Source organism: Trichoderma asperellum, chromosome 1 (assembly GCF_020647865.1).
Source record: "Trichoderma asperellum chromosome 1, complete sequence".
Taxonomy (NCBI): Eukaryota; Fungi; Ascomycota; class Sordariomycetes; order Hypocreales; family Hypocreaceae; genus Trichoderma; species Trichoderma asperellum.
This window is the reverse complement of record NC_089415.1, coordinates 5,598,434-5,615,440: the sequence shown is the minus strand read 5'-3', so window position 1 is coordinate 5,615,440 and position 17,007 is coordinate 5,598,434. Positions and strand designations below refer to the sequence as shown.

Genomic DNA, 17,007 nt, shown 5'->3' with positions numbered 1-17,007 from the left:
TCAAGACTTCGCTGGTGCCTCCGCAAATGAGGGGCGCATCATCCTCGTTTCGCTAAGCCGTCGCAACAATGTCCTTGCTGCAGGCATGTAACGAAATACGCATTGCTGGACTCGCTCCAAGTCGCCCCCCGTTCTTCATGCAAAGAGGGGGGGCGAGGGGCATTGAAGAATCAGAAGCCTAGTAGTTAGCACTAGGTACCTGGCTGACTGCTGTGGCTGGTATCATGGAGAGCAGCAGCCAATGGTGGGGGCACCGCCACACGCTCGATGCTCCATGCACATGCATACAATGACAGCATTATCTTTCTCCCAGCAAAGAGGAAGGGGACAAAAAAAAGTTTCTTCTCTCTTCCAGCTTCCCCCCCTTTCCAGGACAAACCCTCACCCACCACATCCTCATGTCAGGAACGCCGAAGCGAATAGGCCCTTTTGCTCAGGCATGGTATAAATGGAAGGCCCTGCGCCTTCCCTGGCGGAAGCGCTTCCTCATTGGTAAGTATAAGCCTACAAAGTTACTTTTGCCCCAGAGCTACCTCTCTGCTGCTTATCATATATGAATTTCCAATTTCTTTTCCTTTTGCTAATACCAGTTCTCTCTTTTTTTTCCCCCCTAGGCTTTGATCTCCAAGGCAACACCTTCTGGGAATTCCGCCTCACCCGCGGCGCCCAAGACTCCTCCGAGCGCTGGCGCCGCATCGTCTCCTACCCCAGATCGACGCACTACTCGCAGGTAAAAGTCAGCCCCCAATGGCACCAGTGGCTGCGGCACACGCGGCGCGAGCCCCCGACGCTCGAGGAGCAGCGCGCCGAGCTGGTGCGCCAGGAGAGGATCAAGCTGCTTGCCGCCGAGGCCGACGCGCGCTGGGAGGCGAAGCCGAGAGTTATGGAGGCGCCGAGGGGGGAGGAGGAGGAGCCGGCGGCGAGGAGGAGGCTGCCTTTGGCTGCTGAGGAGAGGGCGCAGCCGGTAGAGGGTGAGGAGAAGAAGAAGAATAAGGCGACGAGGAAAGAGAGATTGCAGGCGACGAAATTGGAGGAAGAAAAGATTGATGCGAAGGATCCTTGGGCGAGGGCGAGGGCGCAAGGCCCGGGCGAGAATTGGCAGCCTACGGCGTGGAATCCTACGGCTGCGGCGAAAAAACGATGAGACATGGCAAAGCGGACTAAAAAAATTGATGACGAGTAAGGGGAAAACGACCAAATGAAACACATAGGACGAGCAAGTTCGAACGAAACGACGCCATCTACATTATGATTGAGTCCAGTATGTACGCATATGGATTGATGGATGGATAGACATGTATTATATGTATCATTACCTAGAATGTATACCCCCCACAGACCCGGGATGTTCCCTATTCAGTTGCCCAAAAAACGCCTTGCTCCCAATTCTCTTCCTATAAGGATTTCGTCTCTTGAAATCGTGATGATAAACACGCTCTTCGTTACAAAACAATCGACCAATCCAAACCAAATAATCCTCCATCAGGGAAAGGAGAAAAAAAAAACGCCAAGCAAGCGAAATGCACGCTGTATAACGCCACTCAAATCAAGTCGATGCACTCAATACGTCCAACAAAATTCGGATCCGATCAGCAGAAGCCTCCATCACGGTGAAAGCATGCGAATCGCTCGCATCGGCCTTTGTCCGCCCCGTCCTCTTCCTCTGCGCCTTCTTCACCCTCGCCTCTATGCCCTTGTCGACCGCGTCAGCGAAGCTGTCCGTATACTCGATCATATCGCAGAACCACAGCAGCTGTATCGCGCTCTCCACCAGCAGCGACAGCTTGGCATTGTCCTCCAGGCCAATCGTATTGGCGGGGTAGCAGACGTAGCAGTGTTCCAGCATAGGCATCGTTAGACTGCCCACCGAATCGCCTTCCGGATCGACCTTGCGGGGGTCCTTGTAGGACGACGGGAGGAGCAGGTGGAAGAGCTCCCTGGTGAGGGTGATTTGTGACTCTGGCAACAGCACGCTGGGCCGATGAGAGACGAGGAGGGCGAATATATCCAGGGGGAGAACTTTCATGCCGGCTGCGAAGTCTTCGTAAAGCCTGTCCAGCTCCTGCCGCTTGCGCAGGTCATGCGTGGCTGCGGAAAGCAACTTGAATAGCCGCAACCGCAACTGAATAGACTCTACCATGCCAGCGCCGACCCCCGAGGCTTCACTCTTAGCGCGCTGCTTATGAGGGGTCGGGGGCTCAGAGACGCCGGACGAGATGGACTCGTCTTCGTCGAAATAGTCGCCAAACTTATCGTTGGCCAGGTCAAGAACCGCCTCACGTTTCCGCTTCTTCCCCCGCGGCCTTGGCCCCTTGTGCTCTTTATCGAAAACCTCTTGAAACGATGAAGAAGAAATGCTTCCGTTGTAAGCAAACAGCGCCTTCATGATGCCCTTGGGGCCAGAATGACGACCGTCCTTCTGGTCCATGTACATGACCAACATGGACTCGGACCGCCACGTCGTGGGCACATCCCCCAATCGTCCCCTTATCTCGTAGTCTTCCAGATCGCGGCGCCTCCGCTCCTCCCAGTCGGCATCTAGCACATCCAGCATAAACTCCAGCCATGCCTTCCAGTACCGCCATCGGTGCGGCATCAGCGTGCAGCAGTGAAATGCCCACCCGACCGTGGACCAGAAATCCTGGCCTTTGGCCCACACGCCGCCCTCGTTCGCAATCCTGCCACGCAATACATCGAGGCCGCCCTCTGAGTCTCCATCAGACATCTCGCTGTCGCTATCATGGCCGGTATGTCCTGCTGCTCGACGGTTCCATCGCGGCACGGCGCGGAACTGGAAGGCGGTCCGGAAGTCGGCGTGAAGCGGTCCCACCACTTTGAGAACGTTGCGGAGGTAGCCCAAGGCGAGAGAAGAGACGTCGAGATGTTCTGGTTTGTCGACACGCGTGGTGTGTAGCGGGTGAACGGCGATGGTGCTCAGAAGTGCGAGGTGGCTCGGCGGCGGTACGGGCACGGGTTTGCCGCTGGGTGATGATCTCGATATGCCGGAGCCGAGGATGCTAATGAGGAGATTGATGGCGCAAGTGTCTGATGGTCGCCAGAATGGTTAGCACCGCCGATATAGATGGCACCAATGGGAAGCGCATTGGCATCAGAGGAGGGGGTGACATATGCATACATAACTGTTCTTCGAGGAATATCTGGCAGTGCTCTTTCAGCTCGTGAGGCAGCTCTCGTGCCGTTCTATACAGACACGGCGAGCCAGTGGTCGGTGTGCTCGCAGTTGTCGACTTGGACGTGAGCTCCGAGTCTTCCTCTTTGCCAGTGTAGAATGATGTCGGTGACGAGTCCGTGCTAGGCTGCGATCGCCTCGCCATAGTCGTTAGGCCCCCTCGCAAAGATATGAGAAGGGCAATGAACTATATGTCGTTTCTTTCCTTCTCTTTCTTTATTTCTTTTTTGGGCAGTAAAGACAGAATCGATAAAAGACCCGTAAAGAAAAAGAAGAGAACAACAAAGAGGAATGCAGTGAGGCTGAAAATGAGGGGACGCAAACGCGGGTTTCAGCATGGAAAGCTGCTGGTTGGCGGTTTATTTTTCTGTTGGCGACGCGGGCGTTTGGCACCAACTTTCGCGGGGCCCCTCCCAGTGCCGACAGCGCTGAATCTTCCCGATCGCACACGGTGCCATCCTTGCCTGTTCGGGACCAGCCCAGCGGCTTAGCGCCGAGACCAGCGCGGTACCTACCGAGACCAGTCGACCAGTGCGTGGAATTTGGCGCCAGGTACCAATTACGCAATACGTGTATTTGTACAGTGAGAGATGTACTTGGCGGGTATTGGGACACCTGGCCGTCCCCTGTACTGGTGTCCTCATAGAACGGATGTCAAAGTGGCGTTGAGCCGCAAGTTGATCAAGAATGTGTCATGATATCATGTAATCTATATCGGTCCCCGCTTTGCATAGTTCGATGGCTGGGGGATGCCTGCTGTGTGGTTACATTCAGGTGCAACACAAATTGAGCCGCCATGTCTCGCAGCACTGTATCAATCATCGTAAGGAACTAAGAAGATATATCAATACATCCAGAGACTGAGAACAGCTATAAACGGCCATGGAGACATTTGTCAACTAACCTCCATGATAGAAATTCCGGCCAAAGGTACGCGTTACAACATACTGGCAACGGCTCTTTTACACATGCGGGTCATATCTGGGCTCATCCATCATCCACAAGACATTGTCACTTACACCATACTTCCGTGTCAACTTAGGTTCTGAGTATTCAACTTTTTGTTTCTCTTATTCTATCTATGTACATGCTATATTGGTATCCTGAACAAGTGAAGCTGAAACAAACAAACAAACAAACAAACAAACAAATTAACGCTAAGAGTGAGTTGGCCATACGTCAAACGCATAAAGCCCTGCTCTCCATTACTGCGGCAAGCATATTTATATGCTTCCGCATCCCATTATCTCTTTTTTGCTTTCGTCCTCGTCATGAAAAAAAAAGAGGACGCCTCTATATATTAACCAATGCATATATCCGTTCCACGTGGCCGTAATTCAAAAACCGGGAAAAAATTCTGAACCGATGAAATTCTATCGCTTCGATATGACTATGAAGGTTTCATAAAAAAAATAGAAAAAGTTCTGTGAAAACAAGTATTCGCAAGTAAGCGTGTGACTCGCTGTCATGCTGATACAAGAAAACGAAATGTCGAGAGAGAAACGAAGAAGGGGATAGTGGTGATAAATCCAGTTGAATGTAAAGGTTGAGGAGAGTTGAGATTCATTGTATAGAATGAATATGGAAAAATCTTTTGGGTTTAAGCACGGCTGGCACGGCTAGCACGGCTGGCACGGCTTTGTTCTCTCTGCAGTGCCAGGCTGGCTCGCCTCTCCTTCTCATGCTCTTGAACTTCCTCAATGGCCTGGTCCTCGGTAACTTCGACGTGCTTAGCTCGCATTCTCGCAAGAACAGCCGCGGCTTCGGAAGCATATTGGCACTTGGCACGGATCCTATCGCCGTATTTGTAGAAGAGAGCGGGGAAGGGAACGCAAGCCAGAGCCAAGAAGGCGGGAATGGAGCTCGCCCAGTGGACTCCCAAGTTTTGATACATGTAGGTGGTGAACAGCGGGAAAGCGGCGCCGAAGAGGGATCGAAGGACGGAACTGGCAGCCAGGGCTGAAGCGGCGAAAACAACATCTATTTCAATTATTATTAGCCGTCATTATACACTGATTGGAAGGGCCGATCAAGAAAGGGGATGGTGACTTACAAGAGTCAACAAGGTAGTTCATCAGCGAGAGGAACACCAAGACAATACCGGACGCAAAGAAAACGGAACCAATGATGGAGACAACCCAGTGAACGCTAGGGCCGTTGGTCCATGCGAACCAGAAGAGGCCAATAGGAATCAGAATGGATCCAAGAATGGCTGGTGGCAGACGGGCTTCGGGGGGTGCGTTGCCATCAGGAGCCTTGGCAGCAGCCTTCAGATATCGCTTGTTGTCAAGCATAGATCCAACAGTAGAAATGGTCATACCAATGGCAATGCCGATGAATGCGAGACCGCCAATGCCGGGGCTCCAGCCACGACCTTGTTGGAAGACGATGGGAAAAGCAGCGAAGCACATGTAGAGAGTGCCATAGATGATGGCCATGTACAGAGAGATGAGAAGGACGATGGGCTCCTTGATGAGAAGCTGCCAAGGCCTCAACAGGGAAACCTTGAGCTGATCACCAATTGTCTTGGTTCCCTGTCCCGCCTCGAGCTTGGAAATGTAAACCTTGCCAGTCTTCTTGCTCAGAGCACCGGCACGTTGGCGGAGCAGAACTGGGGCGTATGTCTCGGGGTAGACGACAGAGCTGAGAATCCAAACGACACCAGTGAAGATGGCGATCAATCCCTCGACCCATCGCCAGCCCTTTGACTCGCCAAGGAAACCACCTGCAATCGGGCCAAGAGCCGGACCCAAGAAAGGAGCCATAGCAAAGATACTGAAAGCAACTCCTCGCTGGTCGGCCTTGAACATGTCGGCAATAACACCACCGGCATTCGTCAGGGGAGAAGATCCAAATGCGCCGGCAAAGAATCGAAGGATAACGAGGGTAGCAATGTTCTGGGAACCAGCGGCTCCAGCACTGAAGGCGGACAAGGCCATGTAACTGACGAAGAAGGTTTTCTGACGGCCGTACAGTTCGGACAATGGGGCCCAGAGGAGAGGTCCAATAGCAAAGCCCATGACGAACAAGGACACACCCAGGATGGCGACTTCAGCGGAAATATCAAACTGCATGATGATCTCACTGATACCACCCGAGTAGGCAGAACTAGCGAAGGAGACAGAGAGGGCCGCGCTGGCTTGGATGAGAGTGACGGCCCATTTGAATGAGTCCTTGAAGGTCATGGGATTCCATGGGTCGTCGGGGATGAATTCGACAAGGTAAGGAGACTCGGTGGTGCCCTGGCCGGTGTAGTTGAAATCCAGCACTTCCTGGGTAACGCCAGTCTGGTCGAGGAGGACTCTCCAGTGCGAGACCTTTGTAGATGGGGTAGCCTGTAGCTGGGATTCAATATCGTGGTCGGGCGTCGTTACAGTGGCAGACGAGGCAGAGGCCGATGAAGAGGTAGAGGGAGGAGGAACCTCCTCTGGAACAACGGGTTTCTCTTCAGACATGGTTGTAGCTATGACGTGCAGTCGTTTGTCGCCAAGAGCTAGCACAGATCTTGCGCTACTGTGATTAAGTTTGAGGCGAGACGAGATGAGATGAGAAAGCCTGGACCAAAGTCAGATCGTAAGATTCGAGGGCACATGCTTGTATGTATATTATACCACTGGTAATCTGTTGGACAGGGATTACCAATGCATTGAATTACACGTACCTCCCTAAAACTCAACCTAATCTCTGTGGAACTCCGCCGGCGGATAACGGTGGATGCCGTCCGGACGAGTTATCTTATACCCCGTATAAAGTGACAATCAAAGCACCCCTTGAGAAGACGAGATAGGCCTAGAACGCCGCTGAGCCTCGGCAGATGGACAGTGGCACGAGGCTGCGGTGGAGAGGCGAGAAGCGAAGGAAGAGGAAAAGAGGAGAGAGGGGAGAGAGGCGTAGAAAAGGGCGAGTCAGGGGAGACAAGGCTGGCGGGGGCGAAGAAGATGCCTGTCTTTTGAGATGTAAGTGCCTGTAGATCTAGAAAGCTACCACGAGTTGGCAAGCAGAAAAGTAGGTTATGGAGAGAAATAGACAGCCGTGCGAACAGGGAGGAGGCGTTGATTTGTTATAAATAAAGACGAGAGAGGTGAGCTTGAGAGGGTTGAGCTTGGTTGACCAGGGTGTTGATTACCAGGAACCGGGCCTGACCCGACCAGAGCTGCAGAAACAGCTGCATGATCAAAAAAGAAGCAGCTGGTGGAACTGGGCAAGGGATTCGGGTTTGAGCAGGACTGCGACCAAGCAAGTGGTGGAGTTAACGAGTTATTTGCGAGGGGGAAGAGTCGCCAGATGGTGATGATGGCGAGGTACTGTCCAGAGAGGCCTAGCGCCGCGGGCGGCTCGCAGACGGGGCTAGTCCTGATGGGGCCGCGGGTGGACAGCGGGGCCCTGCGTCTTTGTGCCGGCCATAAAGTCCATGGAGATTTCGCCAGGATTGCGCCACGGCGAGGGTTGGTGTGGCCAACGGGCGGGCGGCCGCCGCAGACAAAGAGAAGGGAGAAGAACAGCGCTGGGCCGTTCTGGGACATTCCGGAGCCAAGCTTCGGCCGGACGCAGCGTCTTGTGCATGAGGTGTCGGCATGACGTATCTGCCCGTGGCTTTGGGCTCGCTGCTGCTGCAGTACATGCCTACGGAGTACCCATTACTACCTCCATGTATATCACGGCGCTGCATTGCAACGCTGCGCCTCATGCTTGGCTCATGCTGAGTTGTTGTCGACATACTATCACGGATGGCGATTTCACACGTCGTTGGTTGAAACGTAATTTGTATGTACAACCACCGATCGGCAGCCGTGCCCAAAAGCTGTACATGGTTAAAGACGGAATACCTACTGGTACTAACAAAGCACCAGCCCACCCACGCGCCAATCCCTTACCGAGACGAACGATGGACAAACAAAAAGACCCCTCGTTTTCGCTCTGCCCTACGAGTTACTGCTTGTAGTCACAGCTACCAGGGAAGGGGGGAGTGGAGAAGTTGATTCCATCCTCAGTCGTTTTCTCTTTCGTTTAGGTGTTCTCTGCTCCGCCTTTCACAGTGAGAATAACGCCTGAACTACCACTAGGTACTATATATATATATATAGATATATATATATATATAGAGAGAGAGAGAGACATGTATATATAGCGAGACATACATGTTATGTTATAAACAACCTTGTGCTTCTATTTTGCAGACGGGTCATCTCGCAGCTGCCGCAAGCTGCCTGATACGAACGCCGTTTTTCGAATCATTCCACAAAAGAAGCATTTCCCCTCGTGGGATCCAAGTCCATCCGACTCGGCGAGAGGTGGGTGCGAGCACTTGTCCGTGCCAATCATGTAGCTTGGCCCCCCCTCACAAACATGCCGTCTAAGCATGCAAAATGGAAGCCGATCAGTTTTAGTAGCTGCTGGGATACTGTATTCCGCGCAGACGGGACCTTGCCCTGGTCACGGTTATCGCTCCTACTGCTGCTAGGTACTTTGTATGCACTCCGTACACGTATTGTTCTTCTGTGCTCTGGAATGGTCGCACAAGTAGACTAAGTAGTACATGTATTTGGCTGCCAATATCACCTACTAGTGCGATCCTGCACGTTGCGTCGGAAGAGGCACCTACACACACACGGGTTCCTAGCATGGTTTGACATTTCCCGGGCTTTACGGCTATTAGCAGTTTATTCATTTACAGAGCGCTGTTTGCAAAGCTCGTATAGGCAAAGTTTTAGCTCCCAGCGCAATAAAAGATTGATTAAAAATTCGAAATCTGAGGCAAGCCTGGCATGGGACACGCCAGATACAATCTCCGGGAACGTGGCCCCACCAACCCGGCGCCGTGGCCCGAAGTCCGTTCTTTTTATGCTGCCACGCCTCAACGTTCTACCTTGTACGATGTTGATTGTGATTGATTTTCGACAACATTTGTAATCTATCCAAAAGAGTCATCCCATAAGGCTCGGAAACAACACGTGCAAACTGGCGGAGACTGCCATTAACAGCAATAGTCCCCCCCATTCACGCACCCTCCGTCTGCTGATAATCATCTAGATCGTTCGGATCTTTCTATGAAAGAAACCAGATAGCCGCCATGTGAGCGCCCGTCTTACAGCTGCTTGTCATGCGGCTGTGGCATGCCCGCGTACTCAAAAGCTTGTATAGGAGACTCTTGACCAGCAGAAAGAGCGCAAACAAATGACTAAAAGACCTGAACTATAATCTCAGCTACCCCATTCTTCTATAGGCAAAACGGCCTGCTGCTAAGAACGAGGCTGTCGCCTTTTTTGCATTGAACCTAGGTATTGCGTAGCGTACTTTCCCAAATACCTAGGTATTATCATCGATTTGATTCAGCCGTCATTACGTAGGCGTCTACTGCGCTGTTTAGTCATATGGAAGTTTGTTTGCTCCTTCTGACGGGATGCCGGAGCCCCTCATCGCCGTCTCTGCGCCTCCAGAGTCAATGGGCAGGATTCACCCCAACCCAACAGCACGGAGTACGGGCAAGATGTCAAGCCCTAGATGTTACAGAATGTAATGGACATTCTCCATCAAACAGATCATCGACGCCCTAGACGATTCGTCATCGTTTTCCACGCCCCCATTGGAGCGGAATTCCGGGAGGCAGAAGCGTCAACAAGATGCACCGCGAAGGAAGCAAGGCTTCGCTGTAAGCAAAGCCTCGGAAACTCCACGGAATGTTGCACCCTGCGAGAAGAGTGACCCGCTCGTTTATTGGCGCTAGTACTAGTGGAGTAGCTCGAACGCTGTTTAGCACGTGGAGATCTGGGTAAAACAGTAATTCTTTTATGGGGCCGTCCCCTTTTATTTTCCAAATCTTTTTTTATTCTGTATTTTATCTTAATTTATCGAATTTCTTTTTTTTTTTTTTTTTTAATTTGTCTTCTTTATTTCCGCCCGCCTTCTTTTTTAACAGTCCGCCTGCCCACCGGTTTTTTTAGTCCACTGCCAAGCTACGGAGTATTTTTTTTGGAGCTTGCCGGCCATGCGCCCATTTAGGCAATAGCCAGCACTCAGCTTCTCTTGGCTGATGGTTCACATACGAAATAGCACTTTTGTCACAAAAAGAAACATGAAGAAAGAATATATATAATATATATATATACATATATAGCAGCAGTATTATTACCCTCCTTGTAAGAAAGCTGACTTTAATCCCTTTTGAGACAAACCTCGCTTCTTCTGCTTCTTTTTGGCAAAACTCGTGAATGAAAACGGCGCTTACAATATGCACACAGACGGCAGTTGAAGAATGGCTGCCGCCCTCCTAAGAATAAGGCTGAAACCGTAAGCCACGTTTTGGTGATTTAGCAGCCTTGCTCAAAAATGCATACAGTACGTTCCACCGTGGCCCATGTATTTCTTACAAGTCCACAAAGAGACTATTATGAATACAAAAATAGAGTACATACTTCGGGATTCAAAAAAGGAAAAAAAAAAAAAAAAAAGGCATCAAACCAGTTCAAAGAGTCACAGCCAAATTAGTCATGCCACGATTATTTGATAAGGGGGGCCACCGCAGTTGTGGGCTGATGCAACCCTGTATCCCGGGACCCGTATAATGGGATCCATAGAATAAAGGGAACAAACATTATATAAAGCGGCCCACAATCGAACAAATGCCCCCAATGCCAATACCTGTGCGGCAATGTCCGTGCTTCGATAGTCTGACAGGCGATGTGCCGAGGCAACAGGTCGGCCAAAGGCGAGATCGCTGCTGAGCCTTTTGAGAAAAGAAAGAAAAAAAAAAAGAATTTTAGGAAAACCCACTTTTTGGCTGCCGCCGTCAGATCTGTCTATACATACATACTAATAAGCTACTAATACAGAAGCCGGACCGACGCCTAGTTGCTTCGCCCTACTCTTCAATTTCTCGGCATCTACCGAGAAGAGAAATTTTTCATCTCGTCTCGATTTTTGCCATGTGAAATACCTACCAAACGACTTAGCCTCTCAGCTTGTGATTTTTTTTTTTCTCGGCCGAGTTTTCGCCTCACTGTGGAACTAGAACCGGTGAGTTTCACCGAGTTTTCGAATGACCCTTATCCACAACGGATCGTTCTCCTCGCATTCGTGTCGCTGAGAAGCTTATCAAGTCCACAAGGTGGTCCAATTAAACATGCCACCGTCCCATGAGTTAAAATCCCACAGAACATGACTTGTTCTAGAAGAACCACGGGCTGTGCCGAGGCTGTCTGTGCTGGAGTTTGAAGAACGTTCAATGCTTTTTTTTTTCGCTTCTTGTTCTGAGAAAGCGTCGAGGGCCTTGCGACAAAAAAGCGGCATCTGACCGCTCGTGCCAATTAGACCTCGCCAAGTGTAGTCGACTGTTTTTGCTTTTTCTTACGGCTTGTGATTTCACTCTTGTTGTTTGCGTGCTTTATTTGCCGCCCAGACTTGGACACCAACGTAAGCCAAATACGAAGACGTCACTTCAAAAGGGAGAAAGCGAGGTATCAGCAGCATCTGCGGAGTCACCAGTGCAGAATCAAGACGGAAGGGATTCACTCAATCTTGCCCGACGGTCCGTTCGAGCCTATGATGTTGGCTTGGTTATATCTTTTGCCGAATTGTTCAAGTGGTGCTGCTCTAAATCGACAAATATGTTACCCAAGTACGCTAGTATACCATTTCAGCCCGACGTAAATTTAGATAAAACTGAGCCTCAAGGTTTGTAAGCAACACAAATATCGATTCAAAATCTTCAAGAACAGTATCTGTCTATTAGCCTATTCTCAAGGTCATTCTATTCCTGTAACAGCTCTGTTACCATGTCGAGACAACGAAACAAGGATTAAAGTGCATCACCGACGCATAGCCGGTTTCCGCTTTCAGCTAATACAAAAAAAACTCAAGGCCAATTTTGTCTCTAGTGACATGAAAGAATGCAACGTAGCCTGTATGGAGTGCGTCCGGGTATTATCAACCTCTTTTTGCACAAAGTTACGCATCGCTGATGCCTCCCCATTCGTCTTCACTGCCTGTTCCAGAATCCGACGATGCATCCTCGTCCTCCTCCATCTCATCTTCATCTTCATCTTCATCTTCTTTTCCTTCATCCACTCCACGGAGCGAAACAGCCACCCCCGTGGACTTCAGCACCGGCATCCCAACAACATCCCGTAAAATCCGCCCATCATCGCCGCGGAGATATGGGCCCTCCCCTTCATTATCCCCGTCGGTATCAATAGAAGCCCCTAATGCATCGTTGCCGTCAATCGAATCCCGTACGAACCCAGCAACAAAGAAACCCATCACCCCTCTGCCATCCCCCTTATAAGAGCGTATGCATGCATCGGCGACTATCTCGTCACCCTCCGCGGCCTCGACTAATCCCCGGACAGGCCAATCCCTCATTCCGCTTACCTGATCTTCTCTCCGTAGGATACGCCATCCTTTGGTCTTTGCAATGTCTGATGCCAGGGCTCGAATGACAACTCTTTCATTCTCTTGAGAGTGGACTGAGCATGTCGAGTAAGTAATCTTTTTAGCTCGAGGAAAGCGAAATGCATGTTGCAGGAGTGTCAGTTGAAATGCAGAGAGCGCCTCAAGTCGAGCTTCCAGATCCTTTTCCGACTTCACCACCGTCTCGTTTCCATCGTCGTCTACCAACACGTTCTGCGCACGGTCTTCAACTTCATCGTGGCTTCTCTTCTTCTTATTCGCATTGGCGGTGCTCGGCTTCCCCTTTCCGCCACGGTTATCCGCCGGCGGGTCGGGGAGATGTAACTCGGGCATCGAATCTCGACCTACGATACCACTCCCTGAACAGCTCGGATCCAGCAGCAGAGCTCCCACATCCTTATAATTTTCAGCCATGGGATCGACTTGTAGAAAGTCCTGCCCGAACCCTATGCGCGTAATATCTTTCGATCCTGCAATCTTGACCATCTTCTCTAGCGTCTGGGCTCTCCTGGAGTCTTTCTCAAACGCGTAAATTGTCTGCGGCACATCTTCAAACTCTGGGCGATGATCATGAAGAATGGCAGCAAGATGTGTAGTCTTGTTTCCCGGTGCTGAACAAGCATCAATGACATCTCCATCCTCAGACCGCGGATCTAACAGATACGCCGGGAAGCATGACGCCTTGTCTTGTAGAATTATCTTTCCCGATGTGTAGGCTTCCACCTTGGCAAATTCCATCCCCGGAGAAATAGCAAGCAGATTCGGCACATGAGGATCAATGTAAATATGCCTGCCAGACTTGGTAACAATATCTTGAATGCTCTCGGCCCTAGCGTGTTTTGAAAAGGTCGTCTCCAATTGCTCTTCCACGCTGCTCTTGAGGGCGTTAACACGTACCCATCTGGGGTAGTTGGCCTCTTCACCCGCAGCTGCTCTTTCAACCTGTTCTCTCAAGACTTCCATTGTCGGGGCCTTTCTTCTGAGTCTCGCCAGCGTTAGTTCTGAACTCAGCCGTCCCTTGTGACGCTCAATTGACGCTCTCAGTCCATGGCTCTGCGGAAGTGCAATTCCTTTCTTGGCCAGTAATAAATCATGCACCAGCAACAAAGCCAATGTAGGCGTAAGCTACATAGTGAAAGGATAAGAAAAAAAAGTCAGCACTCACACGCTCACTATGCGGTGGCTCAGCGCTCAAATACACAAAATAAGGCGGTATGTTATATAGATGTTCATGGTACCTTTCTCTCCAGCTTTAAAAGCTCAGTCTTTTCAATGACCTCCTTCAACACTGGACTCCATTTTGCACTCTCCAGCACGAGAGCATATAGTTGACCCGGCGGCGCCTTGCCATTCTTTTTGCCAAACACTCGCGACTTTAGGCTTCCGCTTGAATTTGATGACGAGGACAGAATTTCTGCTGCCTCATGATAGAGAGACATTTTCAAAAGGGGGGTATCTATAGATTAATTGAGGATTTGGTTTAGAAGAGTTTTAAAAAAGGTATAAAGTGAAAAATAAAATGCTGCTGTGGGATGAGAGACCTCGTTGTGAAAGACAGAAAATATGGAATTAGCCGTGGTTCAGCCGCCAACCGACAGCAACGTGGGTGGGTGTCCGCCTACAAGTACTAGCTTCGTTTACACTTATACACTCCCAGATATTCAACATCAATACTCCATCTACAGTATATCACGGTTAAACCAACTCAATCTTACTTCTTGTTCCTTCTTCTTTTTGAAATTGCTCATAAACTTTTTTATTCAGACTCTATAAGACCCAGTCATTCATAGACCTCGATTGATAAAAGCTTTAAAATCCCCTCGTGGGAGGCCCCTTTAACTGATCTGACAGATAAAGAAAACCAAGAAGCGTAAAATATGTTTTCAAAAATACACGTGAGAATCGAAGTATCCAATAATCACTCCCAAAGTCAGCAGATATCATGCCCGCTGCTGACTTTGTACCTTTACCCATGACCCTACCACCATAAATTCACGGAATCACCCATGCAACGCTTAAAATACTCCAGAACACTCAGCTCATACAAATCCTAAATGCGCCAAACATAGCCGACGACACCTTAGATGCGGCGGCTGCGGTGGCGGCGGGCGTGCTCAGAGCGGCGGGAGTTAGCAGTGGTCATGCTAACGGAGCCGGTCTTGCTGTAGACGCTGATAGCCCAGCCTCCACCGCAAACCTCCTTGGAGTTACCCTCGCAAGGGGTGGCGCACTGAGACTCGGCGAGCTTGGAAGAGCCGACGAGCTCGTTGCCACAGTAGCACTGGCCACCGTACTCAGTAGCGGCAATAGAGAAGCCCTTGCCAACGCAGTTGGCAACGCACTTCTCGTTGGTCATGGGGCCAAGGTTAGGCAGAACATCACCGCTCAGAACACGGCCAATGTTGTCCTGGTAGCAGCCAGCATAGGTGTATCCACCGACAGTGGCAGCAGAGTTACCCTTGGTAGCAACAGGGGTGGAAGCAGGGGCTGAACCAGCAGTGACGGTGACGGTCTCAGTGACGGTGTGGACGTTGGCAGCACTGCACTGCTCATCACCACCAGCGGGGGCACCACCTGCAGCAGGCTTGGAAGTAGCAGGAGGGTTGGACTCAATAGTCTTGGAGCCAGCACCAGCGGCGGCCTTGGAAGTGGTAACAGGCTGGGCAGCGTTGACGACGTTGCTAGTGGCAGCAGGCTTGGAGGAGCTGGCTGGCTTGCTGGAAGCGCCAGCGCCAGAGGAACCAGAGGAGCCGGAAGAGCCAGAGGAAGAGCCAGAGGAAGAGCCAGAGGAAGCGTTGTTGGTGGAGCCAGAGCTAGAGCTGGAGCTAGAAGATCCGGAGCTCATAGCAGGAGCAGCACCGAAGCTGAAGCCGCTGAGGGGGTTGTTACCAGGGAGGGCAGTGAGGTTACCAGTGATCTGCTCGTTGACCAGAGGAGGAATGGTGCACTCGCCGCTGTTCAGGCCGTAGGGCAGGTCAGGGCACTGGTCCATACCAGAATCACCAGCGTCACAAGTGTCAATGATGTGCTGGAGGACATCCTCGTCCCAGGCAGCCATGAAATCGGCGTGGCCGCTGTAGCCGGTAACATCACCGTTGGAGAAGACGAAAGGCTGGGTGCCCTGGTTCTCGTCCCATCGGCCCTTGAAGGGCTGGGTGTCCATGTAGGCCTCGAAGAAGATGTGAGGAGTGTGAATCCAGCCAGCAGGGCAGTCCTGCTTGCCATTGCCGGCGTCGGTGGGGAAGGCAGTGTTGTTCTTGTAGTTGGTCAGGCCGGCGGCAGGGTTGTAGCAGGAGGGGAAGTGGATGTCCAGGCGGAGAGGAGAGTACAGGCCGTCGCAGGTAACGTCAGGGAAACCAGATCCAGCGCCCTGGTTGTTGGGATCAACCATGCCGGCCTTGGTGCCGTCAGAGCCGACGGGATAGGAGGGAGGATTGTAGGAGGTGCGAGGGCAGGTGAACTGGATCGGGTTGACGGGGCCCTTGGAGGGGTCGAGCTGAGAGCCGCCGCCGCCAGCAGGGCCGACACGGGTCATGGCATTGCCAGAGACCATCTGCAGGCCGGTGGGGAAGGCCTTGATGTCGTCGTTGGTGGCCTCGAAGAAGTAGTAGACGTTGGTGTAGTAGACGTCGACAGACTCCAAGAGGCCGGTCTTGGGGTCGTGGAAGTACAGGGTCGGGTACCAGTAGTTGGAGAAGTCACCCTTGACCAGCGCAGTGCTGCAGTTGGACTTGAGCAGGTCCTGGCCGGTGGAGGAGAAGCCAAAGTTGCTGCCGCCGAGGACGTTGTGGACGTGTCCAGAGGGACCGCCGGGCTGGACAATGGGATCAGCACGAGTGGTGACCAAGCCCTTGTTGGTGAATCGCAAAACAGCAAAGGTTCGGCTGTCCTTGGCAGCCATGGCAGCGCCAGTCATGGCGGCAGCGCCCGCGAGGGTAGAGAACTTCATGGTGAAAGAGAAGACGGGATGTGTGCAAATCGAGTGAAGCTTTCGACGAGCTGTGAAGGTCGCTAGGACGGTTGTAAATAAATGCAACGGTGATACCTGAGCACCTTTGAAAAGAATGTGTATGCTATAAGTGAGCCACGAAGGAATGTCGAATGTCGTTCGCGGTGAAAGAATGGATGATACAAAGAAGGTAAAAGAAGAAAGAATGCTATGTATCGAAAAATGCTTAAAGGAGAGGAAGTGCCCAGCAACTTGAAAGATGAAGCGGCCTGGAGAAGAAAGGAAGAAGAGGCTCGAAAAGTACCCGGCGGCCTTGGAGATAAATAGAAAAAAAGAGAGAGTGAGAGGTGAGGCATCTTGGATATGGACGATATACGGGTGGGGTCGAGGGAGTTCGTGCCTGTGCAGGTGCGTGTAAGAGCGAGCCCAGCCCAGAACAGCATGCATGGACAGGGGAGGCCCT

The 17,007-nt window shown here is 51.4% G+C and overlaps 5 protein-coding genes across 6 annotated transcripts; 1 reads left to right on the top strand and 4 right to left on the bottom strand.

Annotated features, from left to right (window-relative positions):
• Nucleotides 1-398: 398 nt before the first annotated feature.
• Nucleotides 399-1,144, top strand: TrAFT101_001745 (uncharacterized protein; the record flags this gene model as incomplete). The annotated part of the gene is made up of 2 exons (XM_024909602.2): nt 399-492; nt 615-1,144. 2 exons carry the CDS (start codon nt 399-401, stop codon nt 1,142-1,144), a joined length of 624 nt encoding a protein of 207 aa, XP_024762871.1.
• A 124-nt stretch (nt 1,145-1,268) lies between these two features.
• On the bottom strand, nt 1,269-3,690 carry TrAFT101_001744 (uncharacterized protein). Its single transcript, XM_024906317.2, has 2 exons — nt 3,137-3,690; nt 1,269-3,045 (listed from the first exon to the last, which is right to left on the bottom strand). Exons 1-2 carry the CDS (start codon nt 3,333-3,335, stop codon nt 1,547-1,549), a joined length of 1,698 nt encoding a protein of 565 aa, XP_024762870.1. The 5' UTR covers nt 3,336-3,690; the 3' UTR covers nt 1,269-1,546.
• Nucleotides 3,691-4,234: 544 nt separating this feature from the next.
• On the bottom strand, nt 4,235-7,458 carry TrAFT101_001743 (uncharacterized protein). Its single transcript, XM_024899570.2, has 3 exons — nt 6,852-7,458; nt 5,244-6,745; nt 4,235-5,170 (listed from the first exon to the last, which is right to left on the bottom strand). The coding sequence occupies exons 2-3, from the start codon at nt 6,643-6,645 to the stop codon at nt 4,791-4,793; spliced, it is 1,782 nt and encodes a 593-aa protein (XP_024762869.1). The 5' UTR covers nt 6,646-6,745; nt 6,852-7,458; the 3' UTR covers nt 4,235-4,790.
• Nucleotides 7,459-11,893: 4,435 nt separating this feature from the next.
• TrAFT101_001742 (uncharacterized protein) lies at nt 11,894-14,101 on the bottom strand. 2 transcript variants are annotated; one of them, XM_024899561.2, is made up of 2 exons: nt 13,834-14,101; nt 11,894-13,720 (listed from the first exon to the last, which is right to left on the bottom strand). In XM_024899561.2, the coding sequence occupies exons 1-2, from the start codon at nt 14,032-14,034 to the stop codon at nt 12,134-12,136; spliced, it is 1,788 nt and encodes a 595-aa protein (XP_024762867.1). In that variant the 5' UTR covers nt 14,035-14,101; the 3' UTR covers nt 11,894-12,133. The 2 variants fall into 2 exon arrangements, with proteins under 2 accessions (XP_024762867.1, XP_065982505.1); XM_066126404.1 differs by lacking the exon at nt 13,834-14,101 and adding an exon at nt 13,761-13,800 and having other exon boundaries at nt 11,894-13,574.
• Nucleotides 14,102-14,338: 237 nt separating this feature from the next.
• TrAFT101_001741 (uncharacterized protein) lies at nt 14,339-16,845 on the bottom strand. The gene has a single exon (XM_024907785.2). The coding sequence runs from the start codon at nt 16,542-16,544 to the stop codon at nt 14,676-14,678; it is 1,869 nt and encodes a 622-aa protein (XP_024762866.2). The 5' UTR covers nt 16,545-16,845; the 3' UTR covers nt 14,339-14,675.
• Nucleotides 16,846-17,007: the final 162 nt, after the last annotated feature.